Source organism: Stenella coeruleoalba (assembly GCF_951394435.1).
Source record: "Stenella coeruleoalba genome assembly, chromosome: 10".
Lineage (NCBI taxonomy): Eukaryota > Metazoa > Chordata > Mammalia > Artiodactyla > Delphinidae > Stenella > Stenella coeruleoalba.
In genome coordinates, this window is record NC_137156.1 from 84,612,667 (window position 1) to 84,628,194 (window position 15,528).

Sequence of the window (15,528 nt, forward strand, 5' to 3'; positions counted from 1 at the left end):
GTCTTAAAGCCTTGCACTCAAGGTGTGGTGTGGTTTGTGGACCAGCAGGGTGGGCATCCCCTGGGAGCTTATTGGAAATGCAGGAGCTTAGGCCGCACCCCAGACCTACAGATTCACACGGCACTTAACAAGATCCCAGATGATTTATATAGACATTAAGGCTCGCACCCAATCCTGTTTTTAGTTCTTTTTGTATTTGGTAAGAGGACGACTGGGTATACTCTCTGACGGTAACAACTCAAAATAAGAGGTTAAAACTATGAAAATCCAGAGTCCATAGTTCCTTCTGTATTCAATCAGTTGTCGTCATATGATCTTTAAAAATTGTGAGGAGAGGCTTTCAAGAATACTTTGTAGGCTAGCCAAGTGATTTCATAGTTTTATTTTGAATTGACCTAAGCTAGGAGTGAACATATAAAGTGCACAGCATCAGGTACATGGTAGACAATTTTGAGTGAATGAATGCTAATTGTTTTCTGTGTTTTAAAAAATCTTGGTACTTATGACATATCATAAGTAGGAGGTAATAAGCATATCCTGTGTTCTTATGTCCAGTTATATGGAAAAGCAATACTATATACTATTTCTCTTTAGAAAAAACACCTCATTCTTCAAACCTTGCTAAAGCTTCAACATAATAGGAAAGCTGAATTCTAGATTGGTAAAACTTTCTTACAGAGCACTGGTTGACATTTTCTGTAAACAGTAGATATTTTAGGCTCTGGGGGCCACGTGGGCTCTGCTGCTCTAGTGTGGGCGCAGCGTGGACAACATGTAAACGAATGGACGGGGCTGTGTGCCAGGAAGCTTTATTTATGGACACTGAAATTTGGATTTCATAGAATTCTCATGTATCATGAGATATCATTCTGCTTTTGATGGTTTTCAACCATTGAAAAATATAAAATCTATTCTTAGTTTCTAGGCCATACAAAAACAGGGAACAGGCCTGATTGGGCAGGTGGGCAGATCCCTGTGATAGAGAAAAGGACCTGGGCATATCAACCTTGGTCACTTCTGAATTTCTTTTATTTAAGTACTCATTGTTTTTGCTTTTATTTGCATATGACTTTTTAAAATTGAAGTATAGTTGATTTACAATGCTGTATTAGTTTCAGTTGTACAGCAAAGTGATTATTATACATATGTATATATCTGTTCTTTTTCAGATTCTTTTCCATTATAGGTTATTACAAAATATTGACTATAGTTCCCTGTGCTGTACAGTAGGACCTTGTTGTTTACCTGTTTCATATATAGCAGTGTGTATCTGTTAATCCCAAACTCCTAATTTTTCCCCTCCCGCCCCTGCTTTTCCCTTTGGAAAACCATAAGTTTGTTTTCTATGTCTGAGAGTCTGTTTTCTTTTTTGTAAATATGCTCATTTGTATCATGTTTTTAGATTCCGCATACAAGTGATATCATATGGTGTTTGTCTTTCTCTGCCTGACTTACTTTACTTAGTATGATCAACTCTAGGTCCATCCATGTTGCTACCTATGGCATTATTTTATTCTTTTTAATGCCTGAGTAATAGTCCATTGTGTATATATACAACATCTTCTTTATCCATTCATCTGTTGATGGACATTGAAGTTGCTTCCATGTCTTGACAGTTGTAAATAGTGCTGCTGTGAACATAGAGGTACATGTATCTTTTCAAATTAGAGTTTTCGTCTTTTATGGATATATGCCCAGGGGTGGGATTGCTGGGTCATACGGCAACTCTATTGTTAGTTTTTTGAGAAACCTCCATACTGTTCTCCATAGTGTCTACACCAATTTACATTCCCACCAAAAGTATAGGAGGGTTCCTTTTCTCCACACCCTCTTCCAGCATTTATTATTTGTCTGCATATGATTTTGATTCTTCTGTCTTAGGTCAGGATTCGTATTCTTGTTGTCCTTCTTTTTTGTTAGGGAGACCTTTGTACAGGTTGTACAGCAAACACGACTGAGTGAGAACATGTGTTCTGGACTGGTGTTTTCTTTCGTGGTAGTGTTATAATTGTGGGACTGAAAAGAATCTTGGCACCTCTCAGATGTGACCCTGGGCAAGACTTTGCTCAAATTATTTCAGAAAGCTAGCTTCCTTTGTTTCACCATTTTCTCAGGGATGGTGATTGCATCATTGACCATCTCTGTACATAGTCCTTTAAAAAACCGTTTGAAAAGAATAGTGTTTTGGGAGTGGTAGTGGATAGCAATTGATTGAATTATAATCCTTTTACTATTTCTTCAACTTACTGAGCAAAAGAACACATTCTCTCTCTAAACACAAAATGAGAAATCTAAATACTTTGTTGACTTGTTAAAAAAGTAAAATCAATTATAAACTAAAAGGATTATGGGAATCTTCGCTCAATTTTATTTTTATTCTGGTTTACAAATAGTAGAGGGAATAGAAGGACAGTGAACATCAGATGGGGATCTTTTTTCCTGCAGTGAATTCTTTTGTCAGCCAATTTGATAGTATCTGCAGGCACCATCTTACACTGATGTGCTCCAGGATCTCTTTAGAATGAAACTGCTGGAAAATAACCTGTCAGTGTCACCTGGGAAGTGGCGAAGCTAAACTGTGACAATTAGAATGTGATTTATTCCAGTTCTTTTGCTATCAATTCAGGATCTGAATGAAGAAAGGAAAAAGGGCAAGGAGATAGTAGTAGCAATAAAGGAAGAAAAGTTTCAAAGCCAGTGGATTTTTGCCCTTGATCCAGATAGCTAACATACTTTATTTATGTGAAATATAAGTTACGTCAATAAAATACTGTATTTCGATAGAGTAAGAAGTATTCCAGCTTTATTTTGTGGTCTGTGCTTCTAGTGCTCAGCAATACCCAACTTTTGGTATCCGAATTCTGTGGTATAGTTGGTTTCAAGGTCAAAAACATGAAAAAATTATTAGGAAATCATGCAGATGTTTAACACCACATATGTTTTCAGTTGCATGCTTGTTTGGCTATTTAAAAATTAATGCAAGGGAAATCACTCACTAAAAAGCTATGGTTTAGGATGGCTGAACACAGAACCTTATATTTATGTGGCTTTGAAAATATTCCGAGGACTGTAGTATAGAGCCTCATAATAATGTTATGAGAAGTTAGGGCAGTTAGTGTTTCCTTCCAGCATCTTCTGGATATGAGGGAAGCAACACACACAGAGGTTGTGTCACACACCACCACCACACAGTGGGGGTGGCATGGCTAGGATGGGGTGGAGATACTGCAACAGTACTAACTGTTCCAGATCAGTGCTTCTCAAAGTGTCTCAGAGAGCCCTGGGGGTCTCCAAGACTCCTGTAGTTCTGTCAGGTCAAAACTACTTTCATAATAATACCGAGAGGTTATTTTCCTTTTTTCATGCTCATCTCTCGCGTACAGTACTATGCCATTTTACATTAGGGACTTGAGCATCTGTGGATTTTGCTATCTGAAGAGGTCCTGAAACCCATCCCCATGGATTCTGAGGGATATCTATATACAGAAGAGTTTTACAGAGGCTACATGATGTGTTAAAATGTCATTGTTCTAAGGGCCAGTGGACTGTGTGCTAGTGGATAATCTTATGTTTTAAAAATCTCTTACTTTTAATTCCTAAGATGAGAAATATGGATAGATATAACCTGCATAAACACAAGAAATTAAAACAGTTTAAAAGGGTCCTAGGACAAAAAAGAAAGTTTGAGAATTGCTGTTTGAGATAGGTTGCTAAGCCTGGTAGAGGTGTGATTTCATTTAATACTGAAAACACCTCTAAGAGGCAGGTTCTATTGTCATTCCCATTGAGCACATGACGTGATGAAGGCCTGGAAAGGTTAATGACTTGCAGAAGGTCATAAAAGTAGTAAGCTGCAAAGTCTGAATTTGAACCCAGGTTTCAACTTCTTAATTCTTCTGTTGACTGTGCTGTCAGGCATGATATCCCTGTCAGAGAAGCACCAGGAGTGCTTGGATTTGATGCTAAGTTCTCAGAAGAGGAACTAACTTCTTAAAACCTAGGCCACCCCCCACCCCAGGGAATGTAGATAGGAAGATTCTCCTGTGGGCATTATAGAGCAGAGACCACATTCTACTGGCTTGTGGGCTGAGTCCAGCCAACAGATTTGTTTGATTTGTCTTCTACAATATGAAAAATCAAACAATTTGGTGTCATTTTTGTAATCTGGGAGATTTCATTTAAAAAACAAGTTCAGATTGCCAACTAAATTGAAAAATTGGAAGATCTAGCTAGACTGGAATAGTTTTCCCATATGGCCACAATCAGTTGCAGATTATGTTAGCTCTTCCTTTTAGATGAAATATCCACCCTCTAGTTTGCCACAGGCCTCACCACTCCCTATTACACACCACAGATCATGACCTCACTTATGTTACCTGTTTTAGGTGTTTGGAGTGGAGACATCTGGGGATGTTCTGACTTCTCCATAGTGTTTACAGCCAATCTGTTCTCAACTTACTTAAAAAGACACTGACAGTAAAAGGGCAAAAATACATCCCACTCTGACTACCCCAACCTGGTTGTAGTAAAGACCTCACTGACGCCAAATAGAGAACAAGTTGCTTTTTTCCTTACTGAAGCTTAAAATTCTGATTCATTAAAAATAAGGATCTGCCAGTGAATTAACGTTTATTTTTAAATGTGCAGCCCCTTGTGTTTAAAGTGTAATAGTGAAATAAGCACATTACACCCATTGCCCTCATTTTATGTTTATTTTAGAAATGTCTATTGTCCTCATCATTATCGTGTCTGGACCCTTTATGAAACTTAAAATGTCTCTGTGAACCTCTGTGTGCATGTTAGATCAGTCAATTGAAACAATTTGAGGTTGTCAACTAAAGGACTTCATTATCCTGGGCATTTGGATGGAATTATTGAATTTCAAATTCTTGTGCTTGAAGTATCTCACCAATTCAGCAGTGCATATCAACTGTTACCATAATTTTTAGATATATATTTGTTTGCCTTTTATCTTCCTTTGCTTCCCCCCAGACTCTCAGGGTCATAAACCTGGCAATTATATCTACTTGCTCACAATGTGTATTCTGTGCCTTGCACAGTGTTTAGCACATAATAACAGTAAATAATGGAATGAATCAGGAAATCTATAAATACCTCAGCTGTGTATATGGTAACTCTTATTCTTCTCTAGCTCCAAGAATTATATTAAAAGATTTTTTAGTGAAAAATTTTATGCTTCCTTATTTGAGGATTAAATTGGGGAGATGTGTATTTCTTATTTTCCACATAAATATATATCCAAAACTGCCTCTGTATTTTTCCTTTTCTATTTAGAATAGCTCCCCCTCTTCCTGATGCAAGGTCAGTAGGAGATTTATATATCTGTCCAGTTAAGAATAAGATGCACATTGAGACCAGGATGCAAGATGAGGCTGTTGAACTTGAAAGTTCATCAGAGACTCCCCCATACTAAAAGACACTCTTTCTGCATTTGGAAGGGCTGAGTTATTCGGCCATTAGAAGAGTCTCATGTGTAGCTTTTAGGCAATGTTCTCCAAAGGGGGCATCTAGCTCTTAACCTATTGCTGAAAGAGAAATACCATTGTCTATTAATACTACTGGAACTAAAGATGAATAGTGAATTGGCCTTGATCTGACAGTGAGTTTGACTTTGATAGCTCATCCCTTAAAAAGGTTCTTTTATATTTATGAAAAAAAGTATGACGTCAAGCTGGGTGGGGTGCGGGGGGGTTGATATCAATATTTAAGAGCAAACTCGTAGGGCTTCCAAAAAAAAAGCCCTTTGTGTGAACTTTTTTTTTTACATGCATAACTAATTAGCTTAGGTTATTATAAGCAGGGCTGCTGTGATAAAGTTTCCGGTGGTGTCTCGGGATACCTTGTTTATAGTACTTTCTCTATGCCAGTCTACGAATCGGAGTTGCAGAAAGTAGAGGGAGCGAATAGTCTACCGTTATTTGTTGGATTGGGGCCACCTAAAACGTGGTTATGCTGGAAATGCTAGAATATAATCACTATCAGGTGAGCTTTATTCTTATATTTAGTCTCTGAAATGTAATCAATAAATTGAGCGTTTCACCTTTTCATGTTATTGTAGTAGACACAGTTTTCAATAAGTACATGTCTTCCCGTTTAATGCTGTTTATTGTTTGATACCATAATCAGTAATTCGATGTAGTTTCGAATGAAGTAAATATTAGTAGGATTTTTTTTCCCCTGGTGCATGGCTGTGCTCTCTCCATGAGCTCCTGTTCATGGCTCTAAGATTAAATTGTGTTTATCAAGGAAAAAGTGACTAAATTGAGTATCATTGATTTTTTTTAAAAAGTTCTTATTCTCTATTAATGTCTATAAGAAAGAAGGGAAAAATAATGTTGGTGGCTTAATATTCATGCCTTCAAAAACACATACATAGAAGTGCTATGTGTTTGAAAGAAACTGCTTAATGGGGAATTGCTTTTTATGTTGAGTTTAAGATCTTAATTAAAATGTTGAACAGTCATGTCCAAATGCAAGTGGGAGGAACTGATCCACAACCAGTTGATTTAATCATCCGAATGTTTCTGTTTCCGTTCTACAACCGTTTTATAGTTGTTCCTTAAGGAGGGTTTTTTGTGTTTTTTTAAAACAGAAAGCGGTTCTGTTTGCCAAAGAAAACTGAAATGAATCAAGTTATGCGCCTTCTTCTAGATTGTTGTTTTGATCTTAACAAACTCTTTCAGGTGTGTTGGGGAAATTTTTGCCCTACAGATAGTGGCAAATTTTTAGTCATCAGACATGAAAAGAAGGGCACAAGGTTTTAAAGAGATGATGGACCGCCAGTTAGCAGGGAAATAGGGCAGAGTACTACCCCAAATCCTAAGGGTTAGCCTTTAAACTTCAGTAGTATCAAAATCCATCAGCACGGTGCCTGGTACCTAACAGGGGCTTAATAATCTATTCTCTTGGTGGACTGGCCCGTCTCATGCTTGTGCCTGAAAGAAGAGCTGTCTGAAACTCACCAATAACAGCGCTCTCTTCTCTTCCCTCCGTGGCTATGTTCAGGTGCAGACCCACCTCGAAAACCCCACCAAGTACCACATACAGCAAGCCCAAAGGCAGCAGGTAAAGCAGTACCTTTCTACCACTTTAGCAAATAAACATGCCAACCAAGTCCTGAGCTTGCCATGTCCAAACCAGCCTGGCGATCATGTCATGCCACCAGTGCCCGGGAGCAGCGCACCCAACAGCCCCATGGCTATGCTTACACTTAACTCCAACTGTGAAAAAGAGGTAATTCATGTCTCCTCCCCTCTCCTTTTTCTTACACTGAATGACTGTCTGTTGGATCTCCCTCCCGCACTTGACCGTGGACTCCAGTCTGTCCGCGTGGCCACCTTCGCTGGCCGTTGTCCCCGATTCCCCATTCTAGCTGTCACCCTCCAGCCTCTTCTCCCTGTCACCATCCCTGGGTTATTGGGTTATGGCTCCTGGCAGGGGACCTGGCCCCCTCAGAGCAGAACCCAGACGCGAGGACACTTTTTCTTCCACCCCGTTTCTGCTTCGTTAGCTGAGTGTTCTCTTCCATTCCTTTCCGTTTACAGAGCAGTGAAAATGCAAGGAGAGAAGGAAAGGTGGAAAAGGGAGAGTAAAAATAGAAAAGGTGTTGGACAGGCGGTTTAGAATTTCCGCTTGCTGTGAACGTCTGGGATGTTATTTTTATTGCTCCCTGAGTTGGAAAGGAAAAAAAAAAGCACAGAGTGTGCATGGCTGGATTGGAAGAATATAGCACATGAAAATCTAACAGAAAAGCAAAGATTTCCTTGCTGGGTGAATTCGGTTTCCTAATAAAATTGCCACTGCTGGTGAAATCTGCTTTTTGTAAAGGCTGGGTTGGAGACAAGACTCAAATGTACCTCAAGCTAATTATTGCATCAAAATTTGAAGCATACCTAACAGGAGGGTTGTGATTTAATATGTTATTTCCAAATATGAGATGATGAGCTTCATTTTAGTGGAGTTTGTCCTCTGAAATGTTCATGTGATTCAGAGGTGACTCTTCTGAAGTTTGGTTGATTTTAATTTCTAGAGGGACTAAGTCTTTTCCCTTTTGCCCAAACCAACCATCTTATTCTTCTCTGTCCATGTTTGTCATCTGTCAAGCTGATTTGCTGGAAGAAGTTCTTCCTTCATTATTTTGTTTCTCGGTCAGATTACACTTTATCAGAAAGCTTAGTTCATCTTGTTGCCGCGCCATCAGCCTCGTGTGAATATGTCATTGAAAAGTCGTTTGCAAATCCAGATCATAGGCTGATTTTGCTTGTGTTTTTGCAGGGATTTTATAAGTTTGAAGAACAAAACAGGGCGGAGAGCGAATGCCCAAGTATGAACACGCATTTACGAGCGTCGTGCATGCAGGTACTGAATGACTCAGCAGCCCAAAGATGTAACGCTCTGTAATGAGGATCTATATTTGTGGCTAATCACACTTTCCTGATGACTTAAGCGTTTTTTTTTCCCCCATTGATTTTTTTTTTTTAATTGAGGAAGCTATGAACAGAACTATTTTCTTCATAATGTCTCATGATTAAAAAATTACTAGGGAAATGATACTTGAAATGCATTTTTCCCTGAGTTGCTGTAAGTCATTAAACAGTGCTTAAAATACATAAATTTTAATAAAATAGAATGTAAACTGCTGTACTTCATTTAGATACCATCATCAAAATACGTTGTACAAATTTATAGGTTAGCGACTTTGACAGGATATTTGTAAAACCAAGATGTGTGTGTGTGTGAGATCTATATATTGTTTTATAAAATGGAATCTCATGGAAAATATATTTTGAGATTTTATTCATTTAATGATAAATCATGGATATTTTCCCAAATAATGAAAAGTTCTTCTGTGACATCCTACTTAATGGCTATATAAATCATGCTATACCCATTTATTAATATATTTATGTATTTTTAATGTGTATATACATATATGAGAAAGAAGAATAATAAACAAAAAATTCTTATTTTTTTTTGCTTTTCTCTACTGCCTTTTATCAACATGTATGACTCTTTTCATAAGAGAAAAAATTCTCTCATACCAAGCCCACTAAGTTCATTTCCCTAAAAATAAAATAAAAAATTTACGAAGAAAGGTTGCTCATAAGCCTTCTGGCCCATTTTCCAGTTTACCAACTCATTTAGAAAATCATCTCTTAAAAACAAGCAAACGAAACAGATACAACTGGTGTACCTGGAAAGGAAACAGTGTGGTGACAGTTATTCAAAACTGACCTCCAATTATTCTCAGGGGTCACTTAATGCCACTCATTTTTTGAATGTTTACTATATTCTTGGCACTGTGAGCACTTTATATGGTTTGTCCTGAAATCTCACAAGAATCCAATAAGGCCATGAGTATTATTACCCCCATTTTACAGATTGGGACACTGAGGCTCTTAAAGATGAAGGGTGTTACCCCAATCCAGAAAGTGGGAGAACCAGGATTCCGACAAGCCCCATGATGTTGGAGCCTGTCTTCTTTAATTAGAAAATGGCAAAAAGACACAAAGGAGCATCCGTCTGAGTTCTGAGATTTCATTGTGTACTCGTGAAGCACGATTAAGACCCAAGCGTGTGTGCACACGCACACCAAGTAGCTCAAATATATAAGGTGTTTGCGAAGAAATGTTTTCACAGACTTGTCTTTGCAACTGCTGCAATGCACATGTAATCACTGTTGTTTATTATCATAACTAATGTTTTGGTACTACAGGAATAAAATTGATCTAGAGGGAATGTCAGCTCCACGACGGTAATGATAACCTCGTCCTGGTGTACTCCTCTGGGAGTGCCAAGCACGCTGGCAGCTGTACGAGGAGAAACTTATTTTACAAGTCCTTGTAAGATGAGTGCAGGGATACCCAGTGGCCTGGGAGCCACAGTGCCCCACACACCCCTGTGGGAGCAAAGGGCTGAATTGCCATCTGTGGTTTTTTATTCCAAGGAGGGTGTGGGAAAGGTACAGGGCATAGTCTTTAGAGGAGAAAAGGAAAAGGCAGCTGTCATTCAAGATGAAATTTCCTGGTTCATCTTTCTTGTTTAAGGCAGGCAATTTTGCATAAAAGTTCAGAGCATGGTTCAAACTGTGGCTCTAACCCTTCTCTGAAGTGTGACTTCGGGCAAGTTGCTTCTCATATATCTCACCTGGAAAATTGCTATAATAATAGCACCTACCCTGATAGGGTTATTGTCAGGATAAATCACCTAGCCCATAAAAAGTCCTGCGCCCAGTGTCTGGCACCTAGTAATCACTCACTAAGTGCTGGTTGCATATGTCATCCTCATCACCCATTAGTGTTAATGGTCTTCAATAATATTCTTATTTGAGGAGGAAGAGGACAGTTACCTCTTAGAATCTAACTAAAGAATGTTATTGCTTTGGGTCAGGAAAGACCATGGATTTCTTTTTGGGTTGCTTTGCACAGTTTTTGCTTATATCTGTCTGTTCTCCATTGCCTTTTTCCTTCAGATGGATGATGTAATCGATGACATCATTAGCCTAGAATCAAGTTATAATGAAGAAATCCTGGGCCTGATGGATCCCGCCTTGCAAATGGCAAATACGGTATCGGTGATCTTTTTTTCTAAAAGAAAATCTTGTGACATTATTTCCAGTGTTTTCTTCCTTCTCCTGAATTTTCAGTTTATCTTTGCAAGTGATTCATTGAGAAATGTATTGATGATGAGGCAGAGAAGTATCTCAGGATCACAAATAAATGACTTAGACATCAGAAATTAAGAATTTCTCATGAGTTTATCAGTAACCCCATGATGAAGCTCTGCATTCCCTGGACTCCAAGTCCACTTTCAGTAGCACGTTAGATCTTCCAGTTGCCTTTGACATCTGATGCCCAACTTAGGACACTGCTGCCAAGGGAAATACTCTGAACTGTGTTACTTACAGTGGTTTTCTAGTTGGCCTGAAAAGTTAATGCACTTTTTAAAGGAGATCCCTTATTAGTCACAGGTGATAGAGTGACATTCAAGTTACCCTTCTTCAACAGCAAATTTATTCCAATTTTAGTTAATTAATCAGGGGTCATATTTGCTCTTCTCTGTTACTTATTCCTCTCTGCAGTTTGGAGCCTTGCTTGCAGAGTTCATTTTCTTTCACTCCTTCCATTTTTGTCTTATTTGGTCCTTGCAGGAATTCCTTGGGTCATTGCCCTCCGTTTTAGGGTTAGGAAAAGTTAGCTTGTGTTGCGCTAGATTACACATCTCGGATGTGTCAGGGCCAGGACTCCTCAGTACATCTTTGAAGGCCTAGTCCCATCCTTTTCTGTTTTCTATACGAGCAATGCCATGAGACTATCATATTCTTTAGTAATTAGTTTTTAAAAGACTAACTTCCATGATGGTAAGGGGGTAAAAGGGAGTTGTTATTAATGGGTATAGAGATTCAGATTTGCAAGATGAAAAAGTTCTGGAGATGTGTTGCCCAACAATGTGAACATACTTAACACAATTGAACTGTACACGTATTGGATTGGCCAAAAAGTTTGTTCAGGTTTTCCCGGAAAACCCACACGAACATTTTGGCCAACCCAATAAAAATAGTTAAGATGGGAAATTTTAGGTCATATGTTTTTTACCCCACATATACACAAAAAAGTTTTAAAGACTAAATTCCAATAGTAAATTTCCTTGGGAAGGGAATGTGGTAGCTCTTACTTCTTTATACTAAAATCCCTAGAAAACCAATTTTTTATAGTTAAGTTTTCTTATCTATCTTGATCCAGTCCTTTAAGTCACTTACTTGAAGTCTTGAGGGTTAAGGATGACTCCCTTCGAAACCTCTAATCTTCTTCTGGGATCCTTAGTTTTGTCAATTTACTGTCCATTTAAACTCACCCCCTCATTTTGAAAGAGCTAAATATTCTTTCTGACAAATGTTTCCGTGCCAAACTCTTCCCAACTTCTTTGAGCCCTTGGTTGGCTTCTGTGGAACCCTCTTGCTTCCAACTTTCGCGCATCCCGTGAGGCAGACTGCGCTTGTCTCAAAAGAACTTTGCTGATGAGGGTGGTCGTTTTTCCAGTGGCATCAAGTGGATACCTGAGCACACTCAGGAGGACTGTAGAATTGGCATGATTTTTAAAAATTATTCCTTTTTAAATTTTTCCCCAAAGGTGAGGACCTTGGGTGTCACCTGATCCAACCTAGTACTCAATGCGTTCACCTCCTCTTGCGTATCCTTTGTATTCCCCACCAAAATATCAGGCATTTGGCTTCTTAAAAGCCTCCAGTGAAAAATGTGCACTCACTTACAAGTGAAGCAGTAAAGCACAATGGTTGGGAGTTGAAGATTTATGATCAGACCTGGATTCAAATCCTGAGCCTGCCATTTACTGTCTGACCTGGCACATTACTTTGCTTCTTAAAGTCCTCCATTTCCCCATCTGTAAAATGGGACTGATCACTGTTTCTACCTCACATGGTCATCTCATAAAGTATGTACAGCATTTAGCGTTGGAAACATAGCTTGTACTCAACAATATCTAAATTATTAAATGTAATTTATTATAGCTTCAAATAATTTTGATAGCATTTTTTCTGGGTGTTATTCACTCAGCACCTGTAATGTGTGAAGCTCTACGTTAGAATAATATCATACTCGATAATGGAAATATTTCTCATAGTGAGTCTCTCTGTGAATTCCAGATGTGGGTCCCAGTTTGCCTCATGGAGAACTCGTCCTTGTGACAACCCTTCTGGAGATGTGACCTTTAGGCTGATAACCCACGTCTCCTCGGTCAGTCTGCATTAGAGTAGACATCCTAGTCTTTCATTATCCGGTTGCTCCTGAACTCCTTTTAAGATTGATTTAGCATTTATTAAAGACCTCATATGTGAGCAGTGCTGGGTAAGGTGCTGTGGATGCAAATGGCTCAGGTCTCCTTCCTGGTCTCATTGGGCTTACAAGTTTAGAAAAGGAGACCACTTCAGACCTTGAATGGAGAAGGATAATTCAGAAGCAGAGAGGCCATCTCAGGGGAGTTCCCAGATAGGAAAGAACCCCCAGGTAGAATTTAATTAATTCCCAGTCAGGAGAGGAGTAACCTGCAGCCACGCTCAGGAGTCACTGACTTTGTCCCAGCATCCATTTCTCTTCTGTGTTGCCCCGCATCAGAGCTTTCCCACAACAAACTATTTTAGCATTTTACTACGGGCAGAAAGACTGTAACATAGAGGTTTGGAACACAGACTCTGAGCCAGACATCTGAGTTCAATACATACTCTGGAGTGAGTTATTTGTCTTCCCTGCCTCACTTTCCTTGTCTGGAAAATGGGGACAGCAGTAGCATCGAAAACAATAGAAACCATGTGAAAATTATAAGAGTTAATCTACAAAAAAATATTTAGGACAGTCTTGCCTGACATGCTCTCACTGAATGTTAGTTACTAGCTCTTATTCATGATAAATTTGGGTTTTAATTGTCAAAATTAAATAACAAAGCCACTACAACTTACTAATGTTTTAATTTTTTTTTCCCCACAGGGAAGTTTAAACTGAATGTCCTTTACATTGGGCATTTTTCCTTTTATTTGATTCTTTGAAATGGTCTATTTCAAGTAAACTACTTTAAAAAATAAAGTGGAAGGAACACTTAGAGAGGAAACTATCCTAAGGGAATTGGAGTCTAGAAATAACTATTCTGAGAGCACAAGGGCCCTCTTGTACCATCACAAACAAAGAATAAAAGTCCCAGTTTACTTGTGCTAACAGTGCTCAATTGATATTCAGAGAAGGGGACCATCCAGAGAGAAAAAATAATAACATTTTACAATTATCATTTACTTGGAAAAATATTCATTTTGGTAGAGCTGAGCACTGAAGAACTTGATTCAGACCAAGTTTAGGGCACATACCCACGTGTGTCTACCTTCTCTTTATTTGTCCTAATTAGGTTGCGGCTTTCATCTGTCCATTGTGTAGCTTGTGCACTGGAAGTGAAATCTTGTCCATCAAGTTAATGTGCTAGATAAAAACTCAGCAAAGACACAATATATCCATGTTAACAGAAGATGCCTCTTCCTCTTCCTTAGCTCCAAAGGTGTTATTTTGACCTAATTTCGATGTTAACCGTGTTTATGAGGGGATTTTTCTAATTCAGACGGGGAACCACAGAATCATTTCTTAAATTTGCATGGCTAGGAGACTCATTTCTAATTAGAAAGCCATATTATTTTAATCAGTCTTCCTCTGAGTAGCTTCAACAAGTAACAGTCATTAATACAAAGAGCATAAGCCATCATTTAGAGCAGAGTCTTTCAAACCTTGGTACTATTGACATTTGAGATGGATAATTCTTCGTTATGGAGACTGTCCTGTCCATTGTAGGATGTTTAGCAGAATCCCTGGCTTCTACCCACTGGATGTCATTCGCACCTTGCCATCCCACTATGACAACCAAAAGTGTCTCTAGACGTTGACGAATGTCCCCTGGGGAAAGGGGCAAAATCATCCCCAATGAAGAAGATTTAGGGTAGTGAGTGGTCACTTTAGCTCTGCAGATCCCCTTATTTCTGTGCTTAGATCTGCATTGCGGTCCAATAAATTGGTGCAGTGGTCAACGGGATGCTTGGCAATTAATATGGCAGACAGTTTTGTTGATCAAAGTGAAAATTAGCTTGACTGTCCAAAAACTGTAGACTGGGTATACGGTACTTTCCGGAAAACTATATTCCTACACATAGCAGTTTGTCAGTCACTTAAGAAGCAGGTACTCTGTTTCACCTACTTTTTTTTTTTGTGGTACGCGGATCTCTCACTGTTGTGGCCTCTCCCGTTGCGGAGCACAGGCTCCGGACGCGCAGGCTCAGTGGCCATGGCTCACGAGCCCAGCTGCTCCGCGGCATGTGGGATCTTCCCGGACCGGGGCATGAACCCGTGTCCCCTGCATCGGCAGGCGGACTCTCAACCGCTGCACCACCAGGGAAGCCCTGTTTCACCTACTTTTATCTCGTTTACATTTTACAAAACCCTGTGAGATGGGTGATATGATTGCCACTTTTCAAACAGGGACGTCTCACCTCAGAGAGGTTAATATCATATAGCAGGTCAATGACAGGCAGGTTCTAACCCGGGTCTCTGACTCCTAAGCCCAGGCGGTAAATGACTGTACTGTGAATTTCTAAATTTGAGTATCCACACTTGGTTAGTGAGCACCTGGGTTTTTATTTGCTCAGGTTTAGTTGGAGATTAATTGAAAAGTGCAGTTTCTAATTGGTTATCATCAGCAGGTTGATCCTGCCCCCCCAAATACTACAATTAACATGCAATGTGAACCTCCTATCAAAAATCTCCACTCAGACACAGCGAGACTTTCCTTTTTGTAGAGTCAGCAAGATAAGCTACACAAAGTGCCTTTCTACTTCTGTGCCTGGCTCAGAGTAGGCGCCCACAAAATTAAATTTTCCCCAGCAAAATATTCCAGCAGACTCTCCGCTGCCCACTCCTAACCAGCAAGTATTGGAAAAGCAGCCGAAGCAGGAAGTCTTTTAGA

At 39.3% G+C, this 15,528-nt stretch overlaps 1 protein-coding gene across 13 annotated transcripts in view; it reads left to right on the forward strand.

Annotated features, from left to right (window-relative positions):
* MITF (melanocyte inducing transcription factor) overlaps window positions 1-15,528 on the forward strand; it is a 346,270-nt gene that overhangs the window by 307,555 nt on the left and 23,187 nt on the right. For 10 of the 13 annotated variants that reach the window (XM_079934786.1, XM_079934787.1, XM_079934788.1 and 7 more), the window contains 3 exons: window positions 7,027-7,254; window positions 8,296-8,379; window positions 10,493-10,588. In XM_079934786.1, the coding sequence (XP_079790912.1) occupies window positions 7,027-7,254; window positions 8,296-8,379; window positions 10,493-10,588 (408 nt within the window). The remainder of the gene's footprint in view (window positions 1-7,026; window positions 7,255-8,295; window positions 8,380-10,492; window positions 10,589-15,528) is intronic. The other 3 variants (XM_079934793.1, XM_079934784.1, XM_079934783.1) reach the window with 3 other exon arrangements.